This window comes from Anomaloglossus baeobatrachus, chromosome 3, assembly GCF_048569485.1.
Source record: "Anomaloglossus baeobatrachus isolate aAnoBae1 chromosome 3, aAnoBae1.hap1, whole genome shotgun sequence".
Taxonomy (NCBI): Eukaryota; Metazoa; Chordata; class Amphibia; order Anura; family Aromobatidae; genus Anomaloglossus; species Anomaloglossus baeobatrachus.
Window position 1 is genome coordinate 185,221,975 of NC_134355.1, and position 17,973 is coordinate 185,239,947.

The window sequence follows — 17,973 nt, forward strand, 5'->3', positions numbered from 1 at the left end:
TAGAAAAGTAATGTACAAGTGGTCTCTCAAATTAAAAATTATTTGTTTCTTCAATGATTATTATCATTTAAAACATTAAAGCTTGAAATGTTGAAAATAAAGAATAAAAAGTAATACAAGTAGATAATAAAGTTGAACAAAACAATTCACAGGACCATATTGTAGCAGCCTTGTTGCTACTCCATTGCTGGACTAGGCCACTGGACCTTTCTACTACCTGCTGAAATCCTGAGAACTACTTGTGATCGCGGTCGCAGTAGTCATGACTACCTTGAAATGGAGGGTGCCCACCGACCCAAGTGCCTACTTCAGCTGGATGCGCATCAGAAGAAGAAAATCCAGCTGAAATGCATTACGGCACAGAGACCATCGGGTCCCTGGACTGCAATACATGCTGCCAAAGAGACGTTGGCACACCAGTGATTGGTGTCGCATGGCAATTACAACATGTGTCGCCATACTAAGCATGCTGCTGTCAGCTGCCAGCCTCTAAGGACATGGCATGACATGGAAGTGGAGGAAGGTGTGAAGAATGCTTTGTGTTTGTTTTTTATGCTTTAGAGGTATAACAGGGAAAATATATACCAGGAAGGGGACCAGGATGGGAACACATTTACCAATAAGGTGGACATGTATGCCAGGATGAGGGACATATATACCAGGATGGGGTGACAAATTTTTGAGGTTCTGGGACATATATACCAGGATAGGCTAAGGATGGAGGACATTTATATCAGGATTGTAGGCATATATACCAGGATGGGCGTATGATGGGGGACAATTATATCAGGATGGGGGACATATTTATCAGAATGGGCTCAGAATGGGGAACATATATACCAGGATGAGCTCAGGATGCTGGACATGTAGACCAGGATGAGAGACATATTTACCAGGATGGGGGACATCTATACCAGAATGGGGAACAGATTTACCAGGAATGGGTCCAGGATAGGGGACATTAGTACAGGATGGGGGACAATACTACATAATAAAGGGAGAGGGGCAACACGTCTTTATAGGATTAAGAATGCTATAAGTGCCTGTACATAACACCCTCAGACATGAGGGATTCATGTTCTTCAGACCTTAGCACACAGAGAGAAGCAACAACATGGAGGACAATATACAGCAGTTCTAATGAGCATTTGATCAATAGCTATAAAAAGTGAATGGTTTGCCTTCAATCTAAAGACGATTGAATTGTAGACAAATTGAAAATTGAAGCCAATTTAACTGGAAGAACCACTTTTATACATTCACAAAGTTACTTGTTATGCAGCATAAAGCCAAACATACACATAAGACTAAAGTTGGCAAACAGTCTAATGTGTATGGGAGTCCTATATCGATCTGACATGTCCGCTTTCAGATTGCAAATCGTATTGGCTCCCGGAGATAAGCTGCCAGAAATGGTTGGCATTGGCAAAAAAGCAGGAGTGCTCTGTTGAACCAAGTGCACCTTTGTATTGGAGAACCAACAGAAATTAGTGCCGGACACTCATCCAATGTGTATGGCGGCCATAATCTCAATGTAAACTGTGAAATTATTTTAAAAGAATAGACATCTACATTCTGACTATATCTTAAAGCCACTCACCTGAGCATTAAGAATAAAGACTCTGGTACTTGCACATGTTGCCACAAATTGTTTATAGGGATGTACACCTAAATGTTGAACAGTACCTAACAGCGTTCCAATGACATGGCCACGAGGAAGTAGTCCTAAAAATGAGAAAAGTCAATTAGAAAAGTAAAGGCTTTTATTTCTGAATTAAGCACATTCTTAAATAGATCGCAATATTAAGATATACAGTATATCACAAAGTGAGAACAGCTCTTACATTTTAGTAAACACTTTATTGTATCTTTTCATGGGACCACACTGAAGATATGACACTTTGATACAATGTAAAGTAGCCGGTGTACAGCTTGTATACTAGTGTAAATCTGGCGTGCTCTCTAAATAACTCAACAGTCATTAATGTCTAAACCACTGGCAAGAAAACTGATGACACCCCTAAGTGAAAATGGCCAAATTGTGCCCTAAAGCGGGCTTTACACGCTACAATATATCTATCGAGATGTCGGCGGGGTCACGTTGTAAGCGACGCACATCCGGCATCGTTAGTGATATCGTAGCGTGTGACAGCTATGAACGAGCAGAAATACTCACCTTCTCGTTCATCGTTGACACGTCGCCCATTTTCTAAAAATCGAGCGTCCGGTTGTTCAATGTTCCCGAGGCAGCACAGATCGCTCCGTGTGACACCCCGGGAACGATAAACATAGCTTACCTGCGTCCCGCCAGCAATGCGGAAGGAAGGAGGTGGGCGGGATGTTTACGTCCCACTCATCTCCACCCCTCTGCATCTATTGGCCGGCCGCTGTGTGACGTCGTTGTGACACAGAACGTCCCTCCCCCTTCAGGGAGTGGATGTTCGCCGCCCACAGCGAGGTCGTTTGGAAGGTAAGTACGTGTGACGAGGGGTTACAGGTTTGTGCGACATGGGCAACAAATTGCCCGTGCCGCTCAAACGATGGGGGCGGGTGCGATCGCAAATGCGATCGCACAATTGTAACGTGTAAAGCAGGCTTTAGGCTATGTGCACACGTTGTGTCTTTTCATGCGTTTACACAGCGTTTTGATCTGCAGCGTAAACACATGCGTTCTGCATCCCCCGCAAAGTCTATGAGAATTTAGCAAATTCCATGAGCACGTTGCGTTTTAAAACGCAGCGTTTTGCATGCCAAATTTTTTACAAAATTGATGCGTTCTATAAAGCAACATGTCACTTCTTTTGTGCGTTTTGGATGTTTTTCCCACTCTGTCTATGGCAGAGCAAGCATCCAGAACACATGAATTCTGCATCCATTCTGCATTCAAAATACATTCCAAAACGCAGCTTTTCGGCTGCGTTTTGAAACGCAGATGCAGTGACAAAATGCTGCAGAATATTTGTCATGGCAGAACGCAATGTGCGCACATAGCCTATTAATTTCCCTTACCAGTGCCATGTGACTCATTAGTGTTACAAAGTCTCGGGGCTGTTAAATTTGGTGTTGTTGTTCACACACACTCTCATACTGGTCACTGAAGGTTCAACATAGCCCCTCATGGCAAAGAATTATCTGGATATGAAAAGAGAATTATTGCTCTACATAAACACGGCCTAGGCTGTAAGAAGATTACAACACCGTGAAATTGAGCTGCAGCACAGTGACCAAAACAATACAGAGGTCTAACAAGACAAGTTCCACTCACAACAGGCCTTATCATAGACGACCAAAGAAGTTGAGTGATCAGCGTCATATCCAGAGGTTGTCTTTTCAAAATAGATGTGTGAGTGCTGCCAGCATTGCTGCAGAGGTTAAAGGGGTGGTGGGTCAGTCTGTAAGTGCTCAGACGATACGCTGTACACTGCATCAAATTCTTCTGCATGGCTCTCGTCCAAAACTGGAAGCTTTTTCTAAAAATAGGGCACAACAAAAAACGCAGTTTGCTGAAAACAAACAGACTAATTAGGGACATGGATTATGTTAGGGCCAGATGGATGGGCAGACCCGGGAGGTGGATCCACTGGGCCGAACTCCCCGATGAGGGAAAGGAGTCCGGTAGCCGGAGCACTTTAGGTAGCAGGACAGTCCGTGCACTAGAGCACAATGGAGAAGTCCCTGGGACCACGGGGTCACTGATGGTGGTCCGGGTGACGGAGCTCAGGTTCGGAAGCCGGGATGATGTCAGGCGGGGTCCGGAACCGTTGGAGCGAGATGACGGGTCACCGCAGGGAACAGAGATGGTATGGACTGTCAGGATGGCAGATAGGCAGCGTTCGGGGTTCGAGATACAGCAGGACCGGATGGCAATGCAGGATCGGCTCTAGAAGAGAGAGAGGTAAGTATCTCACAGGAACACAAGGAGACCTGACTCCTAGCTTGGGAAACACGAAGAACAGGCCCCGCCCCCTTGGACATTAAACCCCTTTATGCCCTGTACCTTAGTGCATCATTTCCTGTTAGTGGACACTGGCCCTTTAAGAAAGGGTCAGTGACCGCGCGCGCGCCCTAATGCGCATGCGCGCGGCCCGGGTGCCAGAAGCCAGGGCAGGAAGCTGAGAGGAGGACGCAGCAGAGCCGGGCAGGGGCTGGGAAGCCGACGAGCGCCGGGAGCGGGGACCAGGGGGCCTGGGAAGCGCGGGCAATGGAGGCTGGAGAGCGGGGAGCGTGGCAGGTGAGCCGGGGAGCGGAGCAGAGGACCCGGGGAGCGTGACAGTACCCCCCCCCCCGCCCCCCTCCCCGTCCCCGCAACCGGGACAGGAAGGCACGGATCAGAGGAGTGCCCACATTCTCCCTGGGCTCCCAGGACCTATCCTCAGGACCATACCCTGCCCAGTCCACCAGGAAGAACTGTCGACCTCGTACGGTCTTCATTGCCACGATATCTCTTACCGCATAGATGTCGTCCTCAGCAATAGGAGGAGGAGCCGGACTGGCAGCAGCGGAGAAGGGACCAAGGACAACCGGCTTGAGCAGAGAGACGTGGAAGGAGTTGGGTATCCTCATCGTGGCCGGGAGCTGCAGTTTGTAGGAGACCTCATTGATCTTGCCGAGGATTTTAAACGGTCCGATGTAGCGAGGTCCCAGCTTGTAGGATGGTAACTTCAATCGGACGTACTTAGAAGCAAGCCAGACGAGATCTCCTGGAGAGAAACATGGAGGATCCAGACGTCTCTTGTCCGCGTGTCTCTTCATCCGCAGAGATGCACGTGCAAGGGACGCCTTGACTGAGTCCCAAATGGTTGTAAAGTCACGGAGTACTGCATCAGCAGCAGGGATATCCGAGGAAGAGGATACAGGTAATGGGACAGACGGCTGAAGTCCGTAGACGACATGAAAGGGAGAACTGGAGGAGGACTCACTGACGTGGTGATTATGGGAGAATTCAGCCCAAGGAAGAATCGTGGACCAATCGTCATGATGGGCATTGACGTAGTGACGTAAGAAAGAGGTCAATATCTGATTGACCCGTTCCACTTGGCCGTTCGACTGAGGATGGTAGGCAGAAGAAAAGTCCAGAGTTACTCCCAGATGTTTACAGAGAGCCCTCCAGAAGCGGGAGGTGAACTGAGTTCCTCTGTCGGACACAATGTGTGATGGAAAGCCATGCAAGCGGAAGATGTGATGTATATAGGCGTCAGCGAGTTCCTGGGCAGAGGGCAGTCCAGCCATAGGGACGAAATGGGCCATTTTAGAGAACCAATCCACCACGACCCATATGACTGTGTGTCCGGAGGACAATGGCAAGTCCGTAATAAAGTCCATCGCAATGTGTTGCCAGGGAACTGAGGGTATAGGCAGAGGCAGAAGACGGCCATATGGCAGGTGTTTGGGCGTCTTGTTCCTGGCACAAGAGGAGCAGGCAGAGACAAAAGAGGCGACGTCCGTGCGAAGGGATGGCCACCAGTAATGACGTACAATTGCACTCCATGTTCTCTTCTGACCAGCATGACCGGCTGTTTTCGAGGCATGGCCCCAGTGTAACACTTTTTGCCTGTCAGTCTCAGAGACATAGGTCTTCCCGGGCGGTATCTGGGCCAGGGTGACAGGAGCCACCGGAATAATCTTACTTGGACAGATGATGGGTTGGGATGTCTCCTCCTCTTGCTCCATGGGCATGAAAGACCTAGACAAGGCATCAGCGCGTACATTCTTGTCCGCAGGTCGGAAATGGAGCTGGAAGTCGAACCTGGCAAAGAATAAGGACCACCTGGCTTGCCGTGGGTTCAGTCGCTGAGCAGACCGCAGGTATTCCAGGTTTTTGTGGTCCGTGTAAATAATGACGGGGTACACTGCTCCCTCCAGAAGATAGCGCCATTCCTCCAGAGCCAGTTTGACTGCCAATAGCTCTCGGTCACCGATGGTGTAATTGCGTTCAGGCGCGGAGAAGCTCTTGGAGAAGAAACCGCAAGTCACCATCTTCCCGGAGGAGGACTTCTGCATGAGCACTGCTCCGGCTCCCGAGGAGGAGGCATCCACCTCCAAGGTGAACTGGCGGTTTAACTCTGGACGGTGGAGTACAGGAGAGGAGGCAAAGGCTCGCTTTAGAGAGCCAAACGCGGCGTCGGCCGCAGGTGACCAGTCCTTTGGATTAGCCCCCTTCTTGGTCAAGGCGGAGAGAGGAGCAGTCAGAGCAGAGAAGTGAGGAATGAACTGGCGGTAATAGTTGGCGAATCCCAGAAAGCGTTGGATTGCCTTCAGTCCAGAAGGAGGAGGCCAGTTGAGAATGGAAGAGACCTTCTTTGGATCCATCTGCAGTCCGGTATCGGTGATGAGGTAACCCAGGAAGGGGAGAGAAGACTGTTCGAAGACACACTTCTCGTACTTGGCGTACAGACGATTCTCCCTCAGTCTATGTAGAACCAGTTGCACGTTCTCTCGGTGGGTCTGGAGGTCCGGAGAGAAGACAAGGATGTCATCCAGATATACCACCACACAGACGTAGAGAAGGTCCCGGAACACGTCGTTCACTAATTCTTGGAAGACTGCTGGTGCGTTACACAGGCCGAAGGGCATCACGCAATATTCATAGTGCCCATCGCGAGTGTTAAACGCGGTCTTCCATTCGTCCCCCGAGCGGATACGGACCAGGTTGTAGGCACCCCGAAGATCCAACTTGGTGAACACACGAGCTCCTCTGAGCCGATCAAACAATTCGGGGATGAGCGGCAGGGGGTACTTGTTTTTTACGGTGATTTGGTTCAATCCCCGGTAGTCTATGCATGGGCGTAGGTCGCCCTCTTTCTTCTTTACGAAGAAGAAGCCTGCTCCAGCAGGAGAGGAGGATCTCCGAATGAATCCCCTAGCCAGGCTCTCTGTGATGTACGTAGACATGGCCCTTGTTTCGGCTGGAGACAGTGGATATATCCGTCCTCGAGGTGGTGTAGTTCCCGGGAGCAGGTCAATGGCACAATCGTAAGGACGATGTGGCGGAAGTACCTCTGACTCCTTCTTATCAAAGACGTCCGCGAAGGACCAATAGGCTGAGGGCAGTCCCGGTAGGGACTCTGGAACCGGAGGTCGCCGGATGGGTTGTATGGTCTTCAGACAGTTCTCATGGCAAGAAGACCCCCATCGAGTGATATCACCAGTGCCCCAGCTGACTGAGGGTTTGTGTGTCCGCAACCATGGAAGGCCCAGCAGGATTTGATGTGACATGTGTGGGAGGACGTAGAGAGCGATGTTCTCGGTGTGCAGAGCACCGATACGCAGTTCAAGCGGCTTGGTGATCCAGGAGATGGTGTCAGAGAGGGGTCTCCCATCCACAGAGGCAATCACAAGAGGTTTGGCGAGTGGAGTAACAGGCACCTGGTACTTGTCCACCGTGGCCTGCTGGATGAAATTGCCTGCTGCTCCAGAATCGAGGTACGCCTCAGCCGTGAACCGCGCCTCTCCCGTTGTCACTTGCACAGTCCATGTAACCGGGTCTGAGAGAGTCTCAGCACCTAGGGTGGCCTCTCCTACCAACCCTAGGCTTTGGAGTTTCCCGGCCTCTCTGGACAGGAGCGTAGCAGGTGTGTGCCCTCTCCGCAGTAGAAGCAGAGGCCCTTGGCGAGCCGCTCTGCTCGACGTTGTTCAGACTGCCGCACACGGTCGATCTGCATGGGCTCATGGACGGAGACACCAGAGGCCGTTGACTGGAGTACGGCGGGCTTCTGTGGAGGAGAGGAATGCCGTACTGGACGTCTCTCACGGGACATCTCTTTGGACCGCTCCTGAAAGCGAATGTCCACTCGAGTCGCTAGGGTAATCAGGGCGTCCAGGGTGGACGGTACGTCACGACCAGCCAGCTCATCTTTGATTCGACCCGAGAGTCCTTCCCAGAAGGCGGCGGTTAGGGCCTCGTTATTCCACCCGAGTTCCGAAGCCAAGGTGCGGAAACGGATGGCGTATTGACCCACCGTCAGAGTTCCCTGACGTAACCGGAGAAGAGATGAAGCAGACGCGGAGGCGCGTCCAGGCTCGTCAAAGGTGCCGCGAAAGGCCTGCAGAAACTCCTGGAGGTTCTTGGTCATAGGGTCCTCCTTCTCCCACAAGGGGTTCATCCACGCCAGTGCCTCGCCCTCCAGATGAGACATTATGAAGGCGACCTTGGCTTGGTCGGAGGCAAACAAATGCGGCAGCTGCGTGAAATGGAGGGAGCATTGGTTTAAAAACCCCCTGCAGGTCTTGGGATCTCCGGCGTACCGGGGTGGTGAGGCCAAACGAAGTCTGGAAGCATCCGAGGAGGCTGCCACGGGAGCGGGAGCCGTGGATTGACTAGTGGAGACCCGGGGCGCTGAAGATGTGACCGAGGATGTAGCGTGTTCAAGCGGGCGTCCACGGAAGTCATAAAGTTCAGCATGCGGGTCTGGACTTCACGCTGGCGTTGGAGTTCCTCATGCAAGGCCGCTAGTGCTTCGGCGGGATCCATGGCCTGTTCTTACTGTTAGGGCCAGATGGATGGGCAGACCCGGGAGGTGGATCCACTGGGCCGAACTCCCCGATGAGGGAAAGGAGTCCGGTAGCCGGAGCACTTTAGGTAGCAGGACAGTCCATGCACTAGAGCACAATGGAGAAGTCCCTGGGACCACGGGGTCACTGATGGTGGTCTGGGTGACGGAGCTCAGGTTCGGAAGCCGGGATGATGTCAGGCGGGGTCCGGAACCGTTGGAGCGAGATGACGGGTCACCGCAGGGAACAGAGATGGTACGGACTGTCAGGATGGCAGATAGGCAGCGTTCGGGGTTCGAGATACAGCAGGACCGGATGGCAATGCAGGATCGGCTCTAGAAGAGAGAGAGGTAAGTATCTCACAGGAACACAAGGAGACCTGACTCCTAGCTTGGGAAACACGAAGAACAGGCCCCGCCCCTTTGGACATTAAACCCCTTTATACCCTGTACCTTAGTGCATCATTTCCTGTTAGTGGACACTGGCCCTTTAAGAAAGGGTCAGTGACCGCGCGCGCGCCCTAATGCGCATGCGCGCGGCCCGGGTGCCAGAAGCCAGGGCAGGAAGCTGAGAGGAGGACGCAGCAGAGCCGGGCAGGGGCTGGGAAGCCGACGGGCGCCGGGAGCGGGGACCAGGAGGCCTGGGAAGCGCGGGCAATGGAGTCTGGAGAGCGGGGAGCGTGGCAGGTGAGCCGGGGAGCGGCGCAGAGGACCCGGGGAGCGTGACAGATTACTGGAGCCATTTCCTGTGGTCTGATGAGGCCAAGATAAACCTATTTGGTTCAGATGCTGATAAATGTGTGTGGTGGCAACTACCGGTAGGTGAAGAGTACAAACACAAGTGTTTCTTGCCAACAGTCAAGCTCCATGAGTGTTGCCAGCTGTGGGGAACTACAGTTCATTGAGGGAATCATGAATGGCAACATAAACTGTGACATATAGAATCAGAGACTGATCCCCTCTTCTTGGAAACTAGGCTACAGGGCAGTATTCCAACATGGTAACGACCCCAAACAAACATCCAAGATGACCACTGCCTTGCTAAAGAAACTGAGGCTAAAGGTGCTGGATTGGAAAAGCATGTCTCCAAACTTAAACCTTTTTGAGCATCTGTGGGGCATCTCAAAGGTGGAGAAGTGCAAGGCCTCTAACATCCACAAGCTCTCTGATGTCATCATAACCCTCATTCTGATACAACGCCGCACAATCAGCTCTACCCTCACCTACTGTATCCTCACCTATCCCTTGTAGACTGTGAGCCCTCGCGGGCAGGGACCTCTATCTTCCTGTACCAGTCTGTGCCTTGTATTGTTTATGATTATTGTGCTTGCCCCTATTATGTATACCCCTTTCACATGTAAAGCGCCATGGAATTGATGGCGCTATAATAATAAATAATAATAATCATGGAGGAGTGGAAGAAGACTTCAATGGCAAGCTAGTAAAATCTATGCCAAAGAGAGTTAAGGCAAAGCTTGAAAAGAATGATGGCCACACAAAATATTGACACTTTGGGCACAATTTGGCCATTTTAACTTAGGAGTGTACTCACTTTTGTTGTCAGTGGTTTTGACATTAATAGTTGTGTGTTGAGTTGGTTATAGGGCACACCAAATTGACACTGTTATACAAGCTGTACACTGACTACTTTGTATCAAAGTGTCATATCTTCAGTACTGTCCAATGAAAAGATATAATAAAATATTTACAAAACTGTGAGGGGTGTACTCACTTTTCTGATATACTGTTCATAAAATATTTTTTAGCATTCTGGAGTAAACAGCTTAAAAGTACATAATATTGACAGAACTCAAGGTTGGGCAAAATTTTACAACTTTGGACATACTGAATAGTGAGGGGCTTACTCACAGTTATCTGGGATTGGTGGGTCTCATCGGATTAAAAAAAAAAAAAACAGGTCCGGGCCGTAGTTGATCCCGGATTTGAGGACCAGAATCTGGTGCTTAAAAATGGTGATAGAAGGGATAGGGGGATTAGAGCAGGCAAGCTATACTTACAGAGTCTCCAGCATCGCTGTAACTGCTTTTAGTCCTGCAGTCTGTGATTGGTTGCAGTCAGATGTGCCCCCAGCCTGAGTGACAGCATGTCTGATGGCAAACAATCACAGACCCTGTCTGCTGGTCACTATCGTGGTGTAAAAATAAATGAAAAAAAATTGGCGTAGCATCCCCCCATGTTATGATACCCAGCACAGATATAGCATACGGCTTTGATACTCAGCCTAGATAAATCCGACAGCTAGGGTCTGGTATTGTCATGCTGGGGAGACCCATGCTTATTGGTCTCCCAGCCTAAAAATAGCAGCTTGCAGCCGCCCAGGATTCTTGCATCCATTAGATGTGACAATCCCGGCACTTTACCTGACTCATCCCGATTGTCCTGGTGCAGTGGCAATCAGGGTAAAAAGAAGTTAATAACAGCCCACCGCTGACACTACGCCCTAGTTTACTAATGGCAGTCGTCTGAGACCCCCCATTTACTAATCTGTAAGTAATAAGAAATAAACACAAACACTGAAAAAATGTTTTATTTGAATTAAAACACAAAAAAAGTCTTTCACCCCTTTATTATCCCCAAAACAACCAAGTCCAACGTAATCCACATGTGGTCCCACAACAATGTCGGCTCTGCTACATCTGAACTAACAGCAAGCAGCTATAGAACATGACCACCTGCTGTGATCTTCAGGCAGAGGCTGAGCCACACAATAAGCGGTGACGTCACTCAGGTTGTTTACGGTCACAGTTGGAAGTTCCTACGGCACTCCAACTGTGATCGCAAGTAACCTGTTACACAGGGTGGGGGCACTGTCTGACTGCAACCAATCAGAGATGCGGTGACTGTCAGTGTGTGGGGAAAGCAGTGCATATGGATGAGCAATAATGAGCCGCCCCGGAAGCAGTTAAATCTGCGTCGAAGACTCAGTAAGTATAACACGCTTGATTTATTCTTGTTTTCTTTATTTTTCCTTTATTTTTTTTTCTATTTCCCAAGTTGCCGGATCCGGATCATTACCCGGAGTTCACTGAAAACTCAGGGCCCGAGTCCAGCACTTAGGTCCTTTTGAAACCGCGCGGATCCGGACTTTTACAGACCGCCCATAACTAATGCTGAGACATTTTCTAGCTCTCAAGAAGTGGGCAAAGCTGGCGTGGAAGAGGGGCGTGATAACCACTGCTCGTCAGCTTCATGATGACTGGCGGCATTTGCTATGCCTCAAATCTTACTCCACCAGGAACTAGAGTAATATTAGTGGCAAAGTGCAGACAGAATCGTTTGTAAACAATGGCGGTCTTGATGAAACAGGCTCATAGTTTTGTGTATGTGTTTTTCATTATTAATGCAGGGGTAAATTTAATTTTGTAATCTATTGTTTAGAAGAAAAGTATTGAAGTTTTATTATATCCAAATAAACATATGAAAAAAAGTTACTAAAAGGTAAACATATAAAACATTACTTTTTATTGAACCCCTTCCCCTGCATTTTGAGCCTTGATCACCAAAGCAAATTTAGTAATTTTGCTATGCCTTTATGCAACAAGTTACAACTTGAAAATATATGTAATTGAATGAAATGTAATATATCACCTTGAGTTGGATATTGTTTTTTGTCAAGAGATAAAGGATGAAATAGATTATAGGGGACATTTTTTTGTGTTGTTTTGTCATCATAATTAGTGATGGGCGGACCCGGACTGTAAAAGTCCAGATCTGTGTGGCTTCCAAGGCGCCTGGGCCCGGAATTTCAGATATTGATCCGGATCCAGCACTAAGGAAATTAAAAAAAAAATAAAGGAAACATAAAGAAAATAAGAATGAAGTGAGCTCTTAATACTTACCAAGGCTCCGTTGCAGCTGTACACTGCTTCCGCAGCCTCTCCTTCACCTTCTGAGCCGCTCATCATTGCTTATCCATGTGCACAGCTTTTCCTGGAATCTGTGATTGGTTGCAGTCAGATGCGCCCCCAGCCTGTGTGACAGTGTCTGACTGCATCCAATTCACAGGACTGCCGGTGAGCGGGGAAAGCAGTGCAACTGCCTGTGGATCAGTATCGTTGTATAAAAATAAATAACTAAAACAATTGGAGTAAGGCCCCCCCATATCATCATACCCAGCACGGATATAGCCTTCGGCTATAGGCTGCAGGCCCCAGCCATGTGCCTATCTTGGCTGTGTATCAAAATAAGAGGAACACCATGTGGCATTTTTTTTTTAATTATTTAAATAAATAATTTAAAAAAACGGTATGTGGTCCCCCACAATTTTGATACCAAGCCATGATAAAGCCCAATGGCTGGGGGCTGGTATTCTCAGCCTGGGGAGTTCCATGCCTACAGCTGCCCCGGAATTGTCTCATCCATTAGATGTGACAAGACCAGCGATTTACCTGGCTCAATAATCATGGGACTCCCCAGGCTGAGAATACCAGCCACAAGCTGTTGAGCTTTATCATAGCTGGGTATCAAAATTGGGGGGAACCGAATGCCGTTTTTTTTAAGTATTTATTTAAATAGTTAAAAAAAAGACACATGCGGTTCCTCTTATTTTGATACACAGCCAAGATGAGCGCATAGCTGGAGGCTGCAGCCTGTAGATGTGGGCTTTATCTGTGCTGGGTATCATAATACAGGGGGACTCTATGCCAATTGTTTTATTTATTTACTTTTATACCACAATACTGACCCGCAGACAGTTGCACTGCTTCACCCGGCCACCGGCCGTCCTGGCGCCTGACATGCTGCCACTCAGGGTGGGAGCGAGTCTGACTGCCACCAATAACAGGCGCCGGTGGGTGGGGAAAGCAGTACATATAGATTAGCGTAAATTAGCAGCCCAGGAAGTGAATGCAAGGCCTGGGAGCAGCGCACAGCCATGCCGGAGCTACGGCAAGTACAGCGCACCTGCTCCTATCCCCCTATCCCTTCCAGCACCATTTTTAATCGCCAGATTCTTTTACCCATAGACTTACATAGGGACCGGAATCCATCCCAGAACCGGATTTTAGAAACCGGATCCTGGTTATAATTTATACAAAAAAGTAAAAAAAATGTTGAAAAATGCAGTTTTCCTAAATTGTGTGTAAAAAAGTTGAAATAAAGATTTTACTTTTATGTGCTTTTAGATTTATTTCTGAATTTGTTCTGATAACATGAATACCCATATGCATATACAGTCATGGACGAAAGTGTTGACACCCTTGAAATTGTTCTAGAAAATAAAGTTTTTCTCCCAGAATATTATTGTAAATTACACGTTTTATCATACACATGCTTATTTCCTTTGTGTGTATTGGAACACCACAAAAAAATCTGAGAAAAAAGGTAAATTGGACATAATTTCACACAAAACTTCAAAAATGGTCTGGACAAAATTGCTGGCACCCTCAGGCAAATTGATGATTTTAAGGGTTATTATATGTTTTTGGTTTACCCTCAGGTTAATATTTATTGCACGCCCTTTAGAATAAATAACTGCAATTAATTGCTTCCTTTAACAATCAACAAGCTTCTTACACCTCCCAACTGGAATTTTGGACTCTTCTTTTGCAAATTGCTTCATGTCTCCCATATTTCAAAGGAGCCTTCTCCCAACAGCAATTTTAAAATCTCTCCACAAATGTTCAATAAACAGTAGAATGATATGCTTCATCAAAAAGCTGTATCTTGGTCTCATATGTCCACTAGACGCTTACCCAAAATGCTTTTGGCTTATTCATGTACATTTTAGCAAACTGCAGTCCAGCTTTTTATGTTTCTGTGTCACCAATGGGCTCCTTTAGGTCTCATGTCATAACGTTTCACTTCATTAAAATGTGATGGATACTTCGCTCTGACACTGAAGCACTCTGAGCCTGCAGGAAAACTTGAACTTCTTTGGAACTTGATTGAGGCTGCTAATCCACCATTAGAACTATCTTCCACTGCAACCTTTCATCAATTTTTTTTCTACTTTCCACATCCAGGGAGATTAGCTACAGTGCCATGGGTTGCAAACTTCTTAATTATCTTGTGCACCGTGTACAAAGGAACATCAAGATTTCTGGAAATTAACCTGTAACCTTTTGGTTTTGAAGTCCTCAATTCTCTTCTCTTTCTGTTCACCATGCTTAGTGTGGCACACACAGACATACAAGACGCATTTTGAGTCAACTTCTCCCCTTTTATCTGGTTTCAGGTGTGATTTTCTCATTGCCCACACCTGTTACTTGCCACAGGTGACTTTGAACGAGCGTTACATGGTCAATTTAAATTAGAAAAACATGCTGCTGGATTCCAAAATATTTACCAGCACTACATAAAGGCTAATTTCTTCATTTGTGCATGCAACTTCTGCAACTATGGATTCCTCCATAAGATCACTCCATAAAATATCCACCTCTGAAGCAGTTTCTGCGCTGCTGCCTGAATCAGAGCATAAGTTAGTGTAAGATTGCTCTGTACTCTAAATCTTAAACTGCATTATAAAGAAACATATATGAAGTAATGTGTTTTTTATATACTCTAATTATAAGGCCAAGGTCAAACTTATCATATAGCATCCACATTTGATGCAGAATGCATAAACTAGGTGCTAGCAGACTAGGAACCACGTTCGGGCAAGGAGTGGAGTGAGGAGATGCATAAAATAGACCCTGCTCACCAAGGATAGGTCAAAGAATATAATCTGTGGAGGACACAGCAGGGAAATACCGTCAGAGACTGGCCCTGACCCCCTAAGACCAAATAGAAGCCACATGCAGAAGCAGCAGTGGAGGGAACTGCTGCAAAAGGCAACTCAGCCCAGAGACCTAATACGGGGAGTAGCCGCATCATGCATGGTGACCATGGAGAGTGGGGCGGTGCTGTGAAGATATGCAAGTTGTCACTGTAACAATAGCCCATGGCTTTCCAGTTTCATTACTACGTTGTCGATGAGAGGTGGGCACTCATCCTTGAGAGACAGTTCTGGTCAGTAACAGTACCTGACATTGGCAGAACTTGTGCTGAGCTTTAATGTTCTACTTTAACACATTTAGCTATCAGTAGCCGGTTCTGAAGGCTACAATGTAATCACTATATTTGTATATAAAGATGCAGTAACAGGGCCTTTGAAGAAGCATAAGGCTTGAAATAGTGAGAGCAGCAATAGTTGAGGGCTGAGACTTCTAATGTTGCAGGACTGATAACAAGTCAGGAGCTGACATGATGGCAGAGGAATGATGCTCTATATAAATCAGTGGACTGGAGAGAGCTGGCTGGGGTCTCCAGAATTAACTCTTCAGCCTACTATGTAACTAATGCCCATACTCTGCTAGGCTCTGATGGTTGGTCTCCCTTACAACAAGCTCTCCGCTATAAAAAACAACGACATGGCATCCAGTTTTTGAGCTGGCACTTGGTTTTGAATAAGCTATAAACTATTTAAGATAAAAGCTTTTAAAGCGGAAGAATAGCAGCAGATAGAAAAAAGCAAGTCTATTGCAAACATGCATATTTTCATGCTATATAACTAATATACACATTTCATATCACGAGAATACCCCTTTATATTTATACAAAGTCACCAGACATTACAGAAACTGGAACTGGAATGAGCAATAAACATAGCTTAACTTTGAGCCTGTAATGTCCAGGAACCATATCTCATTAAAAAAGAAAAATATTAAAAACAGGTTTTCACAAAGGAACAGGACTTTCTCCTTTAAAACTGTTAGACATTTCCACATGAAACATTACTTTAACTTGCAATGTCTACTACGAAGTCTAAGGTCGCCATCTAGTGAAACTATTCTTCATAACAACTGTGAGGCCATGTTCTCACGTACAAAAATGCTGCTTTTTTTCGTTTGCGTTTCTAATTTAGTTGTCTGCACCAAAATACGCAATACTAATCTTTTCTGACTCTTGGGATTATGCTGCATTTTTATTTGTTTTTGGTGCAGATGTTAGAGGGGTGGTTCACTACTCAGCATAGTGGCCACACATCCATTTCAACTTCATACAGAAGGCTTTTTTCAAATACCTTGTTTGGTCAATTATGCCTTTGAGTGGTGCTATTTTGGTCCCCTCATCCCCATCAGGTGATTCCCAGGCTCCGTGACCTCTGGGATCTGGTGATGCTACGTCAACTTATAGTTGACCTGACATCACCGTGGCCTGCCCCAGTCTCCCTGAGTGACTGGGCTGTGGGTGGAGTTTCACCGCTCGTCACAGCCCATCATCTCGCACATGCTCTCTTTAACAGCAGGGCACCGCAAGCAGAAGTGATGCTGAGCTGTGATATGCGGTGAAACTCCGCCCACAGCCCAGCCACTCAGGAAGACTGGAGCCCGTCTCGTTGATGTTGTGTCAGCTGGAAGTTGACGTGGCATCACCGGATGTCAGATGTCACGGAGCCCGGGGGTCAACTAATGGGGATGAGTGGACCGCAATAGCACCACTCAGGAGCACAATTGACCATACAGTATTTGAAAAAAGCCTTTTTTATGAGGTTTAAATCAAAGTGTGGCCACTATGCTGAGTAGTGAACCACCTCTTTAAGCAGTGTTCTTTTGTTATGCATTATGACATGCAGAAAAACTGATACTGAACAGTGTGTTTAAAGGGGTTTTCATTGGAAACATTTTCTAATTTCCCCTATGTTACAGGTAGTTGCTAACTACCTGCTTGTGCTGCCCTGTAATGATCTCTTCCAGTTTAAGCAGTGATTCTCCAGCTTGCTATGAAGTCACATCGACAGAGCAGTTCTTTCTCTTCTGCTCTGCTCCAGGCCATCACTGTAGATGTTATGTTGAAACACATCCAGCTCCCTGTAACGTTAAAGGGTTATTCCCATCTCTAAAATCCTAACACAATATGTAGAAGGTGTAATAATAATAATAATAATAATAATAATAATAATAATAATAATATTAGAAAATACCTACAACTAGAAATATAATATTTGATATAACCATATCTCTTACCTCATGTGCATTGCATTGCAGCTTAGTTATCCTTGATTACATCCACTCATATAGTGACAGTTAGTTGCTTGTGGTCATAACCATGGAAACCTGAGCTGCAATGCTTTACACATGAGGTAAGAGACAGGAGAACTATACTCATACCTCCCAACTGTCCCGGATACAGCGGGACTGTACCGGATTTGAGCGGGTGTCCCGGTGTCACGATCGTGAGCCATGTGTCCCATGGCTCCGCCCACCCGCTCTCTCCCCATCTGACTTTCTTCCCCTCCTATCCACATGAGCAGAGCCGAGCGCTACTTCACTGCTCTGGCTTTGTGTGCTGCCGCTATTATGGGTCGGCGGCAGCAGCACTTTCCTGGCTGCCGGAGCTTTAAATCCACCACCTGCAGCCCAGTGCACTGCTCTCAGCTGGGCTGCTTGTGTACGGAAGTGCATCTGTGGGCGGAGCTACCACGTGACATGCTGAGCTCTGTCCACAGATGAAGAGACTGGAGGGAAAGGAGCTGCAGCACCAA

The 17,973-nt window shown here is 47.3% G+C and overlaps 1 protein-coding gene across 1 annotated transcript in view; it reads right to left on the reverse strand.

Annotated features, from left to right (window-relative positions):
- WDR27 (WD repeat domain 27) overlaps positions 1-17,973 on the reverse strand; it is a 954,066-nt gene that overhangs the window by 809,212 nt on the left and 126,881 nt on the right. Inside the window, exon 3 of the mRNA XM_075339621.1 lies at positions 1,601-1,725. Coding sequence (XP_075195736.1) covers positions 1,601-1,725 — 125 coding nt within the window. The remainder of the gene's footprint in view (positions 1-1,600; positions 1,726-17,973) is intronic.